Here is a 16,579-nt window from a genome sequence, read left to right as displayed (position 1 = left end):
CGCTTCTCTCTTTCCCTTCCTCTCGCTCTAAAAGCAATGAAAAAAATGTCCTCAGGTGAGGAATAAAAATTAATTGGAAAGATTAAATTCTATCACTCAACTCTGGGTTTATGGCATGTCTTTTTCCTTCATCTTGTTCATATTGAAAGAAATATGCAGCAGAAGGGCATCATACTAGGTAGTAAATTAAAGTTTTGATCCATATACTTACTGTCAACATCATTTGAATGGGTTGGTTTTTATCACGGGCAGAAGTAAGCCACGAGGCATGATGAAGTAAACCACGCAATGCTGCAGATTAAATTCCGGTGCTGCAGGAAGGTGTACTGATAGGAGAAGTTCATGTTCCCAGAATGGAAATGGTGTTACGTGTGTGAGCATATGCGTTACCATAATTGTAACTGTTCTTGTCCTCTTCCTTCTCTCTCCCCCTACTGGTCTTGCTTGGGTCCAAGTACCAGAGGGCTCAGAAGAAAAATTCTTTCTTTTTTTTCTTTTTATTGATTTTATTGGGATGACATTGTGGTTAATAAAATTATATGCTTCTATAACACATCATCTGTACATTGTGCTTGCCACCCAGAATCAAGTCTCCCTTCTATCACCATTTATCGCCCCTTACCCTCCTCCTCCCTATCTCTTCAGTTAGTGACGACCGTTTTTCTTTTTAAAGACTTCCAGTGATACACTTTCAAAATGTAATTTTCAAGAGGAGAAGTGAGGATCCCGACAGTGAGGATTATCAAGAAGGAGGGACTGATGGAGATATTCTACTCCCCACACTGTCTGACCTGCTCAGATTTTCACAGTCAGCCCTCTCTTCTGTTTTCCAAGGTGACTCAGACCTTGCCGCTCTCAGAACTTGAGTCATGCCTTTACTCTCAGCAGATCACCTCACTCGCTATGTCAGAGGAAAAAAAGAGACAATAGGATGGAACTTCTTTTACCTTCCTGCTACCAGATTTATTAATAGAAGCCCCAGCACAATATCTGGGAGATAAGTAGCCACTTAGTAAACATGTTTTGGATGCATGGTGGGTGGAGAGCTAGATAAATTAACATATGTCTTGGGTGTTTAGAAATGGTAGCTATTTTATTATATACAATGCAGTGACCTTAAGTATGAAATCTACCACTTTGGAGAAGCAGGTCATAGTTAGCTTTTCTATTTCTTACCTGCTAGAATGTGAGATGAAGTTACTTTTAAGTGCTGAGCAGCGAATTTCCAAATCAGTTGCTGCATGTTGGCTGAATTTCAGTAATATCATTTCATTTGGAGTTGGACAACTTAAGCATTTAGTCTTAATTTTTTTGCACAACTTACTTATCACAAAACATAATCATTTTGTACCTATTCAACAGCCATAGGTTATTTTAAAGCCACCTGACTCCAGGAGTACAGCTAGCACTGAGCCCAAGATGCCCAGAATTGTGTTACCTTCTCATTGTACTTTTCTATCTTTTTAAAAAGTATTTATTTATTTTATATTGAGTTTATTGGGGTGACATTGGTTAATAAATTATATAGATTTCAGGTATATAATTCTATAACATATCATCTGCATACTGTGTTGTATGTTCAGCAGCCCAGGTCAAGTGTCCTTCCATCACCTTTTATTCCCGCTTCACCCTCTTCTCCCTCCCCCCGCCCCCTCTGGTCATCACCCTACTGTTGTCCGTGTTCATGAGATTTTTCCTTTGCTTAACCCCTTCACTTTTTCACCCAGCCCTCAACCCTCTTCCCTTCTGGCAGTTGTCAGTCTGTTCTCCGTAACTATGAGTCTGTTTCCATTTTGTTTAGTTCGTTCATTAGTTTCAACATGTAACTGAAATCATATGGTACTTGTCTTTTTCTGACTGGCTTACTTCACTTAGCATAATAACTGTCCAGGTCCATCCATGCTGTCACAAAAGGTAAGATTTCCTTTTTATGGCCAAGTAGTATTCCACAGTGTAAATGCACCACAGCTTTTTTATCCATTCAGATGGGCACTTGGGCTGTTTCCCAATCTTGACTGTTATAAATAATGCTATAATGAACATAGGGGTGCATATATTCTTTCCTACTAGTGTTTTGGGTTTCTTTGGATAAATTCCCAGAAGTGGAATCACTGGGTCATCAGGCAGTTCCATTTTTAATTTTTTGAGGTAGCTCCATACTGCTTTCCACAGTAGCTGCGCCAGTCTGCATTCCCACCATCAGTGCACAAGGGTTCCATTTTCTCCATGTCCTCACCAAATTTTAGAGATACCTCTCTGCTATTCTTTTGCATCACCAAATACTTTGGTACCTTGGAAAACTGCTTAAGTAGTAATGTTGATCTCAGTAGATTCTTTGGCTTTAAGGGTATGAATACTGGACAATAATTTAATTTTTGATATGCCCATTTAAAACTTTTTCCTTGGAATCTCTTTGTGGGTGAAAGGGAAGAATGAGGGTATCCTTTTGGATGACTTTGATATCAGGCAGTACAGACCACAGTTGTAAACATTTGAAAGCTCTAGAAGGAAAGATTGGGCTGAATTCAGGTCTTTAATCTGGAGTTAAGGGACCTAACCTGAAAATGGGGTCTGACCTCTAGTGACAGTCATGGCAAAGCCTCAAGGACGAATTTTTGAGAAACACTTCAGAAGATTTACTTTCATCGGAGAAGCCTGTGTAAAAGCCATTTGAACCATCTCACTTCAGCCTTTCCTTCTTACGAGGGGTGCGTGGGGGCAGCAAGACGCATATGGTTGAGACCCTCTGCACTGCGGTGATATGTAAAAGAAGTGCTTCTCCTGCTAGGTTAAATTGCTCTGCATGCCTCTTGCTGTCAGTGACGTGATTTAGTTAAATACAGATGCTTTTAGAGGGGCTTTGTGCTGCCTCATAAATATTTAATAGTTTTATAAGATATCTGTATGCATAGCAGGGTGGGAGAAACAGCAGTGGAGAAGCTCAACCTCTACAACGTCAGAGCCTTCAGCCTTACAGAGTTCACTGACCAGTTGACTCTTGGCAAAGATATGTTCAGAATGGGAACGTCCTTAACAGTGAAAGGATTCTATTTTTTTCCAAACAGAATGAAGCTTACTGCTTAACCTTTCTGATTTTGCCAGTAGTGTGAACTTTACAATTTCCCTATTCCCATCATTCGTAGGTGTTCCAGGTCCCAAATGATTAAAGCAGGGCATTACAAAAAAAATTCTTTCTCAATAAATAAATGGTATGGGGGAAGGGTTCAGGAAAAGCTCTTAGATTGTTTGCAATAACTAATGGTTCGCCATGTAAAGATACTCCATTGTCATTAGATAATGGTTCAGATAACATGAATCTTATATCCTTGATATAATTTTGAAATTCATCTTAAAGGTCAGTTTCTTAACGTGAGAGTGGTAGAAGAAAGTGCATAGGGAGGGGGCATGTAGTGGAGGAAGACAGGTAACCAGGTGCAGGTTACTGAATGTGCAGTTGACAGATGATGATGATGGTGATGATGATGATGATGATTTTGGCATTTGCTAAAGAGTTTTTATAATAAAACTTATTACAGTAGATTAAGATGGGCTCTCTGTCCTATAGGGTGGCTGGAAATAGCCATGAAAAAAAAATCTTGTCAAAAGGTTTTTGCAGCATTTATTATTATGGAATTTATAAATCTGAAGAAAAGTTGGTGAATTTTACAGCAAACAATTTAAGCCCACCATCTAGATTTTATAGTTGACATTTTGCTGTTTTGCCTTATCAAATACCGACCCATTTATCTATCCATCTACTCTTTTTTATGTTTGAGGCAATTTCAAGTCAGTTGCATACATGAGTGCCCTTTACCCCCAAATATCCCAGTATCCATGATATATATGTTTTATTACATTCTTTAAAAATATGTATAGGTGATGGATTAAGCCAACAAACAGAATATAGGTTTCTCTGGAGTGAGTCATCATATTTGCACCTGGAATTTTCTACTCATCATATTTCAGAGTAGAACTCAGTCATCAACAGCCTTCCTTTTTCTGTTCCTGGCAGTCTCTCCTTCCCCTGTGCCCATCTTCTCATTCTTCAAATTAAAGGAAGATGTGACCTTGGCTCACCAGGTCTCAGGTATTACCAATTCTGGATGTCTGCGTCTGAACCATTGCGATAAAGTAAGACTGGTCACTAACTGGAGGTGACTTGCCTGAAGATGAGCTCCCTCCCACCCACTAGAGCCCCTGTTCCATACCTCCCCATGTGAGCATCAAGCCCACGGTGATGTTTCAGTTGTTTAATTTCTCATCTCCAGCCTCTTCTAAGTGAAAGTTATTGGGCTTTACAGCCCACATTCTGTGAGTCCCCGCAGGGTGGTGAAATGCTGTTGAATAAGTAAGTGCACATATGAATGCTGGCCTCCGAATAACTTCTAGAAAGAGGACCTGAGTGTTCAGGAGAGCTGTGACCAGATGTAGTCACAGCAGCACTGAATAAACTCCCAAGGAGATGCAGTCTCAGTGAAAGGTGAAAGTGAGGTGTTTCTACAGAGGTAATCCATGGTATTAATGACAAAATCGAAATTGTCTGCTTTATTGACAGAGCATAACCAAAGAGCTTGCTGGGGTGGGAGGCAGAGGAGCAATAGACCTGAATTATAGTCATGACTCTGAAATTCATTTTGGGGTAACTCCAGGCAGATTATTTTTTACCTTCTGGGACCTTTTGTTTTCTTGCATAAATAAATTTTGTGGGTAAGGACTATGCTAGCTCCAACATTAAGCCAATGAAAATTTTAAATGTAATTATTTTTGAGATTATAGTTTATCTTTGTGCTAACCCTAAATCCTTTCACTCCAAATAATTTTGGAAGTAGAAAGGAAAGGAAAGAAACAGTTATTCTTAAACAAACATGATCAGAAGTTTTGAACCAGAGGTCAAATTATAAGATATTTTTATCTTTTGACTTTCAAATTTGTGTTTTTAAAGTAATAAATAAGGTAACAATATAGAAAAAGTTTCCACCCCTTGGACTGAGAAGCAGCAGAAAAATACGGGGCTGGCATTCTCTGAGCATCATAAGGCTGGTTAGGTGGCTCACTCAGAATGTCAAATCAGTGCTGAACACTCCATATGTATTTATTCCTCCATTTTTTCCTTTGGTGCAACTTTATATTTTTCCTTTGATCAGCAAAAAATAGACTTGTGTAGACTGTTAGGAAAATATATATATTGTAAGATATTTCCTCTGACTGAAGTCTTCTCAGATTTGCACATTTGGACGATATCTAAAAGTAGAACACTTTAGATAATTTCTTTCCCTGAGCTTCCTTTATTCTGGGTATGTTGTGAGGGTGTATTTTATACGTGGCTCTGTATCATGTTTCAGAGTCCTGAGTAGGTGGTACGCTTTTATAAGTAATTCATGACTGTCTTCACATGTCAGTCTTCTCATGCTCAACAGTTTCTATCAGAACGGAAAATTTTAAATTCTATCAAATTTCTAGGGCATTTGTAAAGGTCATCCACTGCATTTTTGGATTGATTTGGGGAGCAGTTTATACTCAGCTGGCAAACAACCGAACTGTAAACAAATAGCTAGTACCTAAGTATATAAATCAAGTGCAATTATTTCCATTTTAAAAACTTTACAGAATTTGTATTGTACACTAGCATTTATCAGAGGCATTTTTCCTAAGTTTAATTTCTTGTTCTGCATCAAAGCACAGTCTGTATTATTTTAAAAATGAGATTATACCTATAATGCACATAAAAGTACAAATCACCCTTTATAGTTTTGGTGCATCTGCCCTAAAACTTGAGGGTAAAACAAACAAACAGAACTTCTCTCTAAGCTCTGCTGCCCTGCACTGAGAACTGAACTGAAAGTAGTGAGTATTAATGGAACAAAGCAAAGGTATTTGTTCAAAATAACTAAAACAACATATATTGCTTTAGTAAACATTATGAATGACTGCCCATTTATATAACATCGGGATAGTCATGATGAAAGTAATTTTCCTTTTGATTTTTCTCATTTCTGTTATACACACATACACACACTAATTTAACATTACTTGCATTTATTCACACAAGTAAAACTCTGTCTAGAGTACCCATGTCTTTAAGACATTTTCCCATGGTTTACTCACCCCTGTTGAGTAGAGTTTCCATATTGATACATTCATTCAGCAGCACTTACTGAATGACTTTCGTGTGCCAGTCATGTTCTAGGTTGTAGAGGTACAATGATAAAAGCAAACACAAGTTCTTGACCTCCTGCAATTTGCATTCTGGTGGTGAGTTTATCACACATTTCATAGCAAAGCATACTGTGTAGAAAATACTGGTAATTCAGGAATACTGCCACTTTCCTTCATCCTTTGCTCATATTTCTAGTATATTCTAAATAGCCAATGGGTGGAGTCGAACAGTAAGAAATAATACTTTATGTAAAATGAGATTGTTATAAACTTTTCTTATTTTTTCATAAAACTCCTTTTGAATGTAAACCCTCAAGGACATACCAATTTATTATATCTTTATTTGTGCTTTAAGGCTTTTGGGGATGCAGTACCACATCATCAACATCAACCACTTCAGAGTTCATAATTAATTAAGAATTGTCAGTAGTTTAATGCCACATGACCTACTGAGATTTTGTAGAAGAAAGGGCAACCTACACATTTAAAAAAGATGTCTCATTATTCTACAGCAGTCCACTAGTAAAACTAGTCATATAGAATATGTTCTTCCTTTAAAATTAAATGTTGGAGAAACTGAAGTTATTATGCATGTCCAGTATAATTTTTTTATGGAGTTGGAATTCACTTCACATAAAATTAATCACTTCAAGGTGAATAATTTATTGGCACGTGTCAAAATGTTGTGCCATCACCATCTCCATCTGGTTCCAAAACATGTCCAGTGTCATTGTGAAAGGAAAGGGACTTGTAAACTTAAAAATAAAATAAACAGTGGCTGCATATAACCAATTTTTATCTCTACTTATGGGGAGTGAGAAATGAATAGGTTCCCTCAAAGTAGACTCATTATAACTACAACATTTGATAAAAATATCTTATTATATAAAATTCTCAATCTTATCTTTGAGAGCATTTACTGTATCTTGAGCTAGAAGGGATCTGAACTCATAAAGAACAAAATGTGCCAGCGTAAATTGATCGTCTTAGGACAAAATGAGGACACAGACCCACCATCAATATCAAACATTTAATGCAGCATCTCACAAAATAATTCTTAAAATGAAGCCCAGTTGTCTTCTCTGGATACATTTTCACTGGGGAAGAATAAAGTGTGATCAGAGTCTTGACTAGCCCTGCAAGTGGGGACAACACACCTGCCCAGTCAGGTGAAATGAGGTTCGCCTCAGGCATTTAGCATCATGAATAATGCAGAAGGGCATCAAAGACTATGTGGATTGGGTTTGTCCTCAGAGAACTTTGCGATTTGGCTGACGAGAGAAAAATTACAGGAAAAACAGTTAAATTTTGGTTTATTTCCAGTTTTCCATCCACTGAAAGGATCTGTGGTGCCTAAGAGTTAAGAAGCACAGTTGGGGTAACAGAGTTTCACTAGAACAACATAAATTCATGAAAGGTACATTTGGGAACAGTCCGAAAACTTTGATAAGGATGGATCTGAACTGGACATTTAAAGATCTGAAAAAAATGAAGGAGATTATAGAAGGAATTTTGGATAGATAGATGATACGAAAAGAAGTCTGCCAGTTTATTAGAAGTAGCATAATCTGTGTAAATCAATCTCAGTGAAAAATAAAACCAAACAAAATATGGATTGAAGAGTAGCCTCACTCTAGGTTTGGGACAACTAGACATTTGTAGACCTGACCTTGAAAGAATTGCATTCTTCAGTCTGATACACATGACATAATTAAATAATAACACCAACTGTGAAGCTGTGCCCCGATAAGGGTGCCTTGAAGGTGTGCTGCATCTGTGACTTGGAAGCAAGAAAGGCTCCTCGGAAGAGCTGAGGCTTGAGCTGGAGTTCATTTTCATATGGGTGGGAAGAGGCTAACAGATCCATTTGAGTAGTTTGTCCTCTCTCACAGGAAGCAGCAACTTTTTAAGGTTATCTTTAGGCCCTGAAGGTTTCTTGTGACATCATGATTTCACAATTCATTAGCAAATAAATCATGATAAGTTAAACATAGTCAGCTCCAAAGATTGGCATCTCTAAACCAAACCACTGCTGTCATAGTGATATTAGATACCAGGAAGTACATTCTACTTTTTAAGCCATAAAATTGAGGAACAAGGATAAACTTCTTGAAAGATAAAAATTGCTGGAGTGAAATAGCCAAAATATGGGGAAAAAGAAGACAGCGAAAATAAGTTTGGGTGACATGATCAAAAGCAAAATGGCATTTACTGTCGTCTTTCATCTGCTGAAGCTATGCTAAATATTTCTGAAATTAGAATACATAAAATTAATGCAGACCCAAAGAGCCTACCTTGAATTGAGGTAGCAGAGGAATTTGAGAATTTTTAATCCGATGATATAATAGAATGCTTTCTTCATTGAAGTTGGCTTAGAAGGAAGCTGGAACATTATGAAAGTGGATTAGAAATAGTGTATTTTGAGAAAGCAAGTCCCTGTCTATATTACTGTGTCTCCGCTTGGATTGTCTTGCTAATATTTACTTCCTTGCTTGCTGTGGTGGATTAATTGTGGCTGGGAATTCTTTGTCTCTGTGTCCATCAAGATTTGTTTGTCCCATGCATCTCACATAGCATTGTGACTGCTCAACCAGTAGGATGCGGTGGAAGTAAGTTTTGCTGCTTCCAGATCCACACTTTAGGAGGCCTGGCAGCTGGCACTTCCTCCCTCTCAGAAGCCAGCTGTGATGCTGTGAGAAACCCAAGCCACTTAGAGAGGCCACAGGTTGGTGCACCATCCGCCAGTCCTATCTGGGCGCCCCGCTGACATCTGGCGTCAGCTGCATCAGTCATGTGCATGGGCCATCTTCAGTGTTTCAGCCCAATTGCATCTTCAGTGCTTGCAGCCCCAGCTGCCAACAAATGGAGCAGAAGAACCGCTCGGCTGAACCCAGTAAACCTGCAGACTAGTGAAATAACATGCAATGGTTATTTTTAGCTCTTTCAAGGCAGTTTGTTTCATAGCAATACACAACTAAAATAGCTTTCCAAAGAAAATCCTTGACTTGAAACTATAGAAGAGTTCATTCCATTTAAACTATAAATATTTGTTATTTAAATGGCCTGTGTTTAATCCTTATAATGTCTGAAAATCAGTAGGCAAAATTTTAGAGGGCGCTTATTTTGGAAACTAGGTGCCTGTAAGTTTGTTTACTAATTAAATGAAGGTAATGACTGTTTCACTGTTCTATTTTCTGGTTTGCTTACTCTCCTGTGGAAGCGATAGGTAAGCAATACATAATCAGATGCGTTCTTCTGATTAAAAAAGAGGAGCAGCGTTTTTCAGCAGAAATGGCATGAGTCAGACCTGTGCTCAGCTCTGGGTCCATAGCTCAATAGCTGCGTATCCATGGCCAAGCCACCTAAGCTGCCTGAATCGGTTTCTTTATTTTCAAGATAATATGTACTATACAGAATTGGTGAAGATAAAAAAAAATAATGTATGTTAAAAATGCAGCAGTTCCTGACACAAAGGTGGAGCTAAATAAATGTACTTTTTGTTGTCATGAAGGAGGTGGTAATGTAGTTTTAAAAGGTAGTAAAAAATTGTCTCGTTCACTTTTTTAAGGAGACATTGAAATGTGGGTGTTCCTGGGCTTAATGGGGGTGAAGCATAAAGGGTTAAAGTGATGTATCTTTGCAGTTCTTCCTACAAATAGGCATGTTTTACCTGAAGGAAAATCTGATCCTTAATCCCATATACACTCCCCTTCCTCACTTCATTATTACTGCAAAGGATTTGATAAAGGGTTAAAGGCAACTTCTGTCTTCTTGTCTCAAGGATAGAACTCCTGGAGAATTCCTTTCAGTCTTTTCCTCCTGTTCTACTTCCTTTCCTCAGTGACAAGCACCTTCCACTTTGGTGGGAAGCAGCTTTATGGGATGCTGGCTCTCTGCAAGCTGGCCTTAGCTTCAAGGTGCGAGTTCTGGTCCGTCTCCAGGGAGGACTCACACACATGCCACAGTCTGATTTGTGTAGTCAGGGAAAAGAAAGGCTGTGTCAGCCCACGGGTCTGCCTCTGTTTTGTCCTTGCCCTTTATATAACACACTGTTTTCCTTTGTAAGTGTGGGGTGTCTTTGACAGGACAGCTAGTGCCCAGCAATTTGTCTGCTGAATATGTTCGCTCTTAATGATTAAGGTGAGGTAAATAGTTGTTATTGTTGCAAGTTAGGGACCACTTTTCTTAACTGCCGATTATTGCTCTCGGTATCTCTCTTCCCTGCCTGACCTGGGCTACCTGAACCCCATTTTGGTCTTTGAGATTTAGATGGCTTTGGCTGTGGACAAAATGCCAATGTTTTATATTTGAGTGTAACATTGGAGGAGTGAAGGGCCATGCATTTAAACTGGGTGATCTCTAAAGAAATTATAAATTACCCTAATTTAGCATAAGCATTTATTTGCTTATATCGTTTTTAATATTTACATAAATATTGATAATTAAAATCCTAATACCTCTCAGTTTGAATACTGTAAATGCTTCAAAAATAGATTTTCTGTCATATGAAATTTTATGTCTATTGCTAGCATCTTTAAGAAAATTCTCGGTACTTTCAAATCAAATCGTTCCATTAATTAATTAGTTAATTAGTTAAAGCTAGGAATTGGGCACAGAAATTATTTTAAAATACTAGTTGCTGGGATGTAAGTGCAGGTCATGTAGAGGTGAACTTCAGGATAATTAATTTTGCTCACAAGCCTGTCGTAGCCATGATAACACTTATTCAGACCAATTCAGGCTTTTGTCGTTGTTAGCTCTAGTACTGCAAACACATTTTAAGATAATATCCTTTTAATTATTTATAATTATGGACTAATTTCATTTAGAAAGAAATGATAATACTCGAATCCCATGTCCACTTAAAGCTTTAAAATAATTCAAAGCAGTGAAGAGTGCGCTGTACGAAAGAGAGTGTGCTGAAAGCAGACGTTCTCAGGACTTGGGCTCTAAATTTTATTGTTTCTGGGACTCAGATGATGGCTATATAACACAGATTTAGAGAGAGTTTTTAAGACTCCTCTTGGCATAGGTGAGCAGAATGGTTCCTTGGAAACGGTCCAGGTGTGCAGTCACAGTGAAGTGCGGATGAAAGGTGCAGGTGCACGCAGCGCGCGCCGACACGCAGCAAACGGCAAGTTCCGCGGAGCCTGTCTGTCCATGAAGGACAGTGAATTTCTCTTGGTCTTTTAACGACTGCTGTTTCAGAAAGGGGGGGAAAATCAGCACTGAAACTACCTGTAAGGCAAAACTCCCGAAACCTAACCCTACCAGGCATGCTCTTACAGAAAGCTGTTCTTAACTCTTGCAGTGCGGCGACAGTGAGGACATGTGTTACACATTACAGCGCCCAGGGAATACAGGCGTCCGCAGTGTGGAGTCACAGTGAAGGCTAATTTCCAAACCAAGCGGTAGCCTTTTGCTCCCTGTGTAGCTCTGTTACTTACCAGTGCTTCTTATTAGCTGGACATTAGTTGAGGGCTGCCGTGGGTGGGACAGGGAAATGGAAATTTAAAGGGGACCAGAGTGAGGATATCTGAACCCCTCGCTCCCCTGCCCAGCAGCCCCCTGAGTGAGCATACACTCAGCACTTCGCACTGGGCATTGCAGAGTCTTACACTGTCTGTCTGCAAAGGGCTGAAGGCAGAGCTGTCCATGGTTAGGAAAAATGTCCCGACTGTTGGTTGAGAATCAGGTACTAACAGTCCTCTTGGTGAACAAAACTTATTAGCGGGCTGGGGCAGGAATGCTAGCTCTCAGCAGCAGGCAGGAGAAATTGCTGTTGCAACGCTTACCTCTCTGGGGAGGAATCAGATATCAGACTTTGCCAAGCCTGAGGTCCAACCCCTGAGGTCCCACCTACATCCCCGCCCCATCCCAGCTTTGTTAGATTGCTAGCATCGATCGCTGGCTTTTCTCTGACCCAACAGTGGGTGAAGAAGGAAAGAGCCAGCAAGACTGAAAGCAAACAAGGTGGGGGTGGAAGGACTGGAGCCGCTTTTGCAGAGAGCAAAAGAAAAAAGAAAGAAAAGGGGTGGGGGCCTTGGGGACTCAGCTGAACTGGTGCCTGCCTGCTTCTCTTTGATTTGATGGCCTTTATTCCTTCTAATTGGATAAAATAGGAAGTCACTGGCTGTCCTGTGTTGCCGGGTATACTGATTTTACTCAGAGCGGCCAGCAGCTCTAGAGTGTGGACAGCGGGTGGGGGCTGGGATAGGAGGGAGGAAAAAGAGACTGAGAGAGAGAACGTCTTTGAAAGAGGAGGGGAAAGAAGGAGCGAGAGACTGTGAAGAAAGCGAGAGCCGCAGAGGAAGAAAGTGAATGAGCGCTCAGGAGCACAAAGAGGAGTGGTAGGGGGTGGGGGTGGGGGGGGAAGGCAGGGCGGGGAGAGGAGTTACCGCCCCTCCTGGCGCACTCTTCCCCTCGGGTCCCTCTGCGAGGATGCTGTGTGCAGTGATGCTCAGAGGGCAGGCACCTGCTGCTCTGTAATGATTCAGCCTCGTTCCGCCGTCGCGTTAACACAACAGGATGCTGTTGCTACTGTCACTGCTGCCCCTCCTGCCGCCGCCGCTGCTGCCTCCGCCGCCGCCAGCGCTGGTCCTGCTTTTGCTCTTACTTCTCCTGCATGACAGTTGTTTTCTCCATCTAAGCAGACAGCAGCTTCAGATGCCCGAGGTGAGAAACATGCCTTTCAGTTTGGGCTACTGGTTTACTTAATCGACCCACCGTCAGCTCGGTTTCTGTTTTGGCCCCTGTCCTCTGGACCAGCCCGGATGGTTTGGAGAAGCATTTAAAAGAACTGCAAAAGTGGCCCCAAAACAGCGGTAAAGAATTACAATATACTTTTTATTTGGTGGTTGCTAAAGGCTTGTTCTTTTTCTTCCTTCCTTCTGAACTCCTCTTGCTTTTGATAATGGCCTTGGACTTGGACGACTTATCGATTTCCCCCTGTAAGATGCTGTCTCATTTGGCTGGGGGGGGCCCTGCATGGTAATGGACCGTGAGAGAGGCCGGGCCTTCTGGAGGTGAGCCGATGGAGATCTATTCCCCAGACATGTCTGAGGGAGCTGCTGAGAGGTCCTCCAGCCCCTCCACCCAGCTGAGTGCAGACCCGTCTCTTGATGGGCTTCCAGCAGCAGAAGACATGCCAGAGACCCAGACGGAAGATGGGAGAACCCCCGGACTCGTGGGCCTGGCGGTTCCCTGCTGCGTCTGCCTGGAAGCCGAGCGCCTGAGAGGTTGCCTCAACTCGGAGAAAATCTGCATTGTCCCCATTCTGGCTTGCCTAGTCAGCCTCTGCCTCTGCATTGCCGGCCTCAAGTGGGTATTTGTGGACAAGATATTTGAGTATGACTCTCCTACTCACCTTGACCCTGGGGGGTTAGGCCAGGACCCTATTATTTCTCTGGATCCAACTGCTGCCTCAGCTGTGTGGGTATCATCTGAGGCATATACTTCACCCGTCTCTAGGGCTCAGTCTGAAGCTGAGGTTCAAGTTACAGTACAAGTTGGTGACAATACTGTGGTGTCCTCTGAACCTTCAGCAGTACCAACCCCGAAGAATCGTGCTTTTTCTTTTTCTTTCCTGCCACCCACTGCACCATCCTTCCCTTCACCCACTCGGAACCCTGAGGTGAGAACACCCAAGTCAGCAACTCAGCCACAAACAACAGAAACTAATCTCCAAACTGCTCCTAAACTTTGTAAGTAGAGAGAGAGAGACAATGATGAGTAAAACACAGGGGTGGGCTCCAGGTCCTAAAAATTGTTCACCAGAGCAATGTAGCTGTTTTCTTTTCTTCTTGTGTTTCAATTGCATGGTTTTGGTTAAGCATATCATGTGATTGGGATGCTTGGGGTGGCAATGAAGAGATGAGTAAAAAGCTCTCAAATACTCATATATTTCAATGCTCTGACTGCAACTCCTTTTGGTCAGATTGCCAGATCTGGGGTGCAGGACCCAAAACTTCAGTGTCTTCGAGTCATGCTTGAATTTAAGTTAAATTCAATTTATTTCTAACACTTTTTGAAGTTAAAATATCAGATCATCATTATTTTTTATGTTCAGTGTGACTTCCATAGAGAAGTGAGTACGATTTTGTCTTTCTTCTCCTCATATAGTCTCCCTGGTACCTCTCTTCACCTCTCGGTTGGCCTCTGCCTCCCAGCAATCCCCATCTGCCTCCCAGCAATCCCCATCTGCCTGTGATCTTTCTCCATCTCCTCTTCCTGTTCCCTTCACCACTTCTCCCCACATGTGCATCTGAAATGGTCCTGCCTGATACTGCACCCAGTCTTTAGACATTGGCGGTGCTCACATCTCCCCACATCAGATGATCAGTGTCCTGCCCAGGCTGTGGTTTCAGTTACTGGGCACTTATTAGGGGCAGCCTTATTTTATTCAAGTCACTGTACAGTTCCGCATGAAAGGATTTTCCCAGAGCAGTCTCGTCGTCTTCTGTAATCAAATGTTTAAGTAGCTTCCTTGGTGGTCATTAAAAAGTACAAGAGGCAATTAGTAAGGTACATCGTTTTTGTATTTTTTTAGGCATGGGTCATTGGCCTGTCGGATCGCAGCAGCCCAGCTTAATAACCTGTGAGGGAAGAGCCCACGCTTTTAAACCAATACAGAACAGCGTGCTGCTGTTTGTACTGGGTCATTGCAATGCTTTATAATGGAAAGTTGACAAGGATGAAACCATGACTAGTCAGAATATTCTAAGCATCAGTATAGAAGGGAGGAGTTTGTAGCTTTTTAAAAAAATGTTTATAATTAACTTTTGATTCTCTATCTTCTATCACTATGTACCATTGGTGAATTTTTCCTTAGTAGAAAAAAACGTGAAAGATCCGAGAAGTTGGTCCTCAGTCATGTATGTAAAACCTCTTAGAGTTAAAGGTGAGCTGAGGGTAAGGATTTAGTGATGAAATATTCACTCCTTCTGCTCTCCCTCTAGATGGTAATGAAGAATAAAGAACATCTCTTCCAGACAGAATGTTCAGGATGAGGTAGAGTCATGTGTTACAGAAACACAGGAAAACTTGATTTCTGCCAGTGATTCAAGATGGTTTCATACGCGCCAGTTTCAGTGGCAAAGATTTCAGAAAAAACTGAGGCTTGTTTTTCAGGTGTAATTAGGGAAGAAGCTCCCTTCTTCAGACACTGCGCTGTGTCTGCATCAAATCCCCGAAGCATCATTAAAGGTCTGACAGACATCACTGCATTCGCCGCCTCTTCCCACCCGGCAAAGTGACCGGGAAATAATACCCAGATGAAATGACAGGCTATAAAAAGCACGTACAGATCCTGCAAGGAGAAGCAAAATTTACTGTGAAGACAAGGTTACTTCTTTGTCTTTAGGGTTTGAAACTTGTCTTTACTGAAAATGTGGCTGAATAGGTTTAGTTGTCCAGAAAAGGAAACAGGACGCTTTGTAAAAACTTGTCAGCTAAATTCTATAATTTTGTCATCTTAAGGAAAATAAATAAACAAAGAAACATCAAGCACATTTTCCTGTTCTAGGACCATCTCAGAAAGTATAGGTTGACTTTTTGAGGAATTATTTTTGAAGGTAAATTCTTCTATTAAGTGTTTCAATATATTATACATTCCGTATTTTCTTTAAAAAAGATTTTTTTTCCCAAGCCAGGGTATTGATTGTCTGGCATTTGCATTGAGTGGAGAAGATTTACTGCTGCCTAAAAGCATCACAGTGACCAGCGCTGGCCCGCTGCAGAGCTGCAGCCTTCGGAAGCGCATTGGAAATACGCGTGGAAATGCAGTCTGGGAAATAGTTTCCTCCCGAAAAGTTAGGACTGGACACTTGGTTAACACAGTGCAGCCTGTAGGGTTTTCTGTGTGGGGAAACTGCGTTAATTTTTTTTTCAGAATAGTGCCTAAAAATAACAAATTACTAGTATCTAAAAAAATCGTCTCTTTTTCTTTGAAAAGATTAGTAGTCCTTGGAGCTTTGTTTGTAGACACTCATCAGTGGTTGCTTTTATTGTTTAAAAAGCTTGTAGCCATTAACTAAAGGAAAGGAAAAAAAGGGCTTGGAACTGAATTTTGTCATTTTGTAATCTCTATCACTTTTTTTCTTTTCAACTAAGAAAGTATTGCTTAGTCACAGAAAGTACTGGAGCTTTTCTTTCATCGTGCATGTTTTTGACATGAACTAAGCATCCTTAAAAGGACATTATCACATCCGAAACAGGCTCTTCGCTGGTTTCAGGACTTCAGTCTCCCTTTTCTACCTGTCTCAGCATATTCAGCATATTATGCACAGAGCTGTGACCTTCAAGGTCATAGTCTGTTGAGGGCTAATTGATTCTTTTTATCCTGGAGCCTGAGAGAGCGGAGAAGAGACAATCCTCGTAATTGTGTCTGCTGTGTTATTTCCCAAACCAACCGACCTATTAGTGT

The 16,579-nt window shown here is 40.9% G+C and overlaps 1 protein-coding gene across 10 annotated transcripts in view; it reads left to right on the top strand.

The window, feature by feature from the left end:
* Positions 1–16,579, top strand: part of NRG1 (neuregulin 1) — a 199,975-nt gene that overhangs the window by 79,535 nt on the left and 103,861 nt on the right. For 2 of the 10 annotated variants that reach the window (XM_036011626.1, XM_028526567.2), the window contains exon 1: positions 10,729–13,859. The exons of 5 other annotated variants lie outside the window; for them this stretch is intronic. In XM_036011626.1, coding sequence (XP_035867519.1) covers positions 13,190–13,859 — 670 coding nt within the window. In that variant the 5' untranslated portion in view covers positions 10,729–13,189. Of the gene's footprint in view, positions 1–10,724; positions 13,860–16,579 lie in introns of those variants that run through there. 3 more of the 10 variants (XM_036011630.1, XM_036011631.1, XM_036011625.1) reach the window with 3 other exon arrangements.

Source organism: Phyllostomus discolor, chromosome 11 (assembly GCF_004126475.2).
Source record: "Phyllostomus discolor isolate MPI-MPIP mPhyDis1 chromosome 11, mPhyDis1.pri.v3, whole genome shotgun sequence".
NCBI classification, from domain to species: domain Eukaryota; kingdom Metazoa; phylum Chordata; class Mammalia; order Chiroptera; family Phyllostomidae; genus Phyllostomus; species Phyllostomus discolor.
This window is presented reverse-complemented; position numbering and strand designations above follow the sequence as displayed.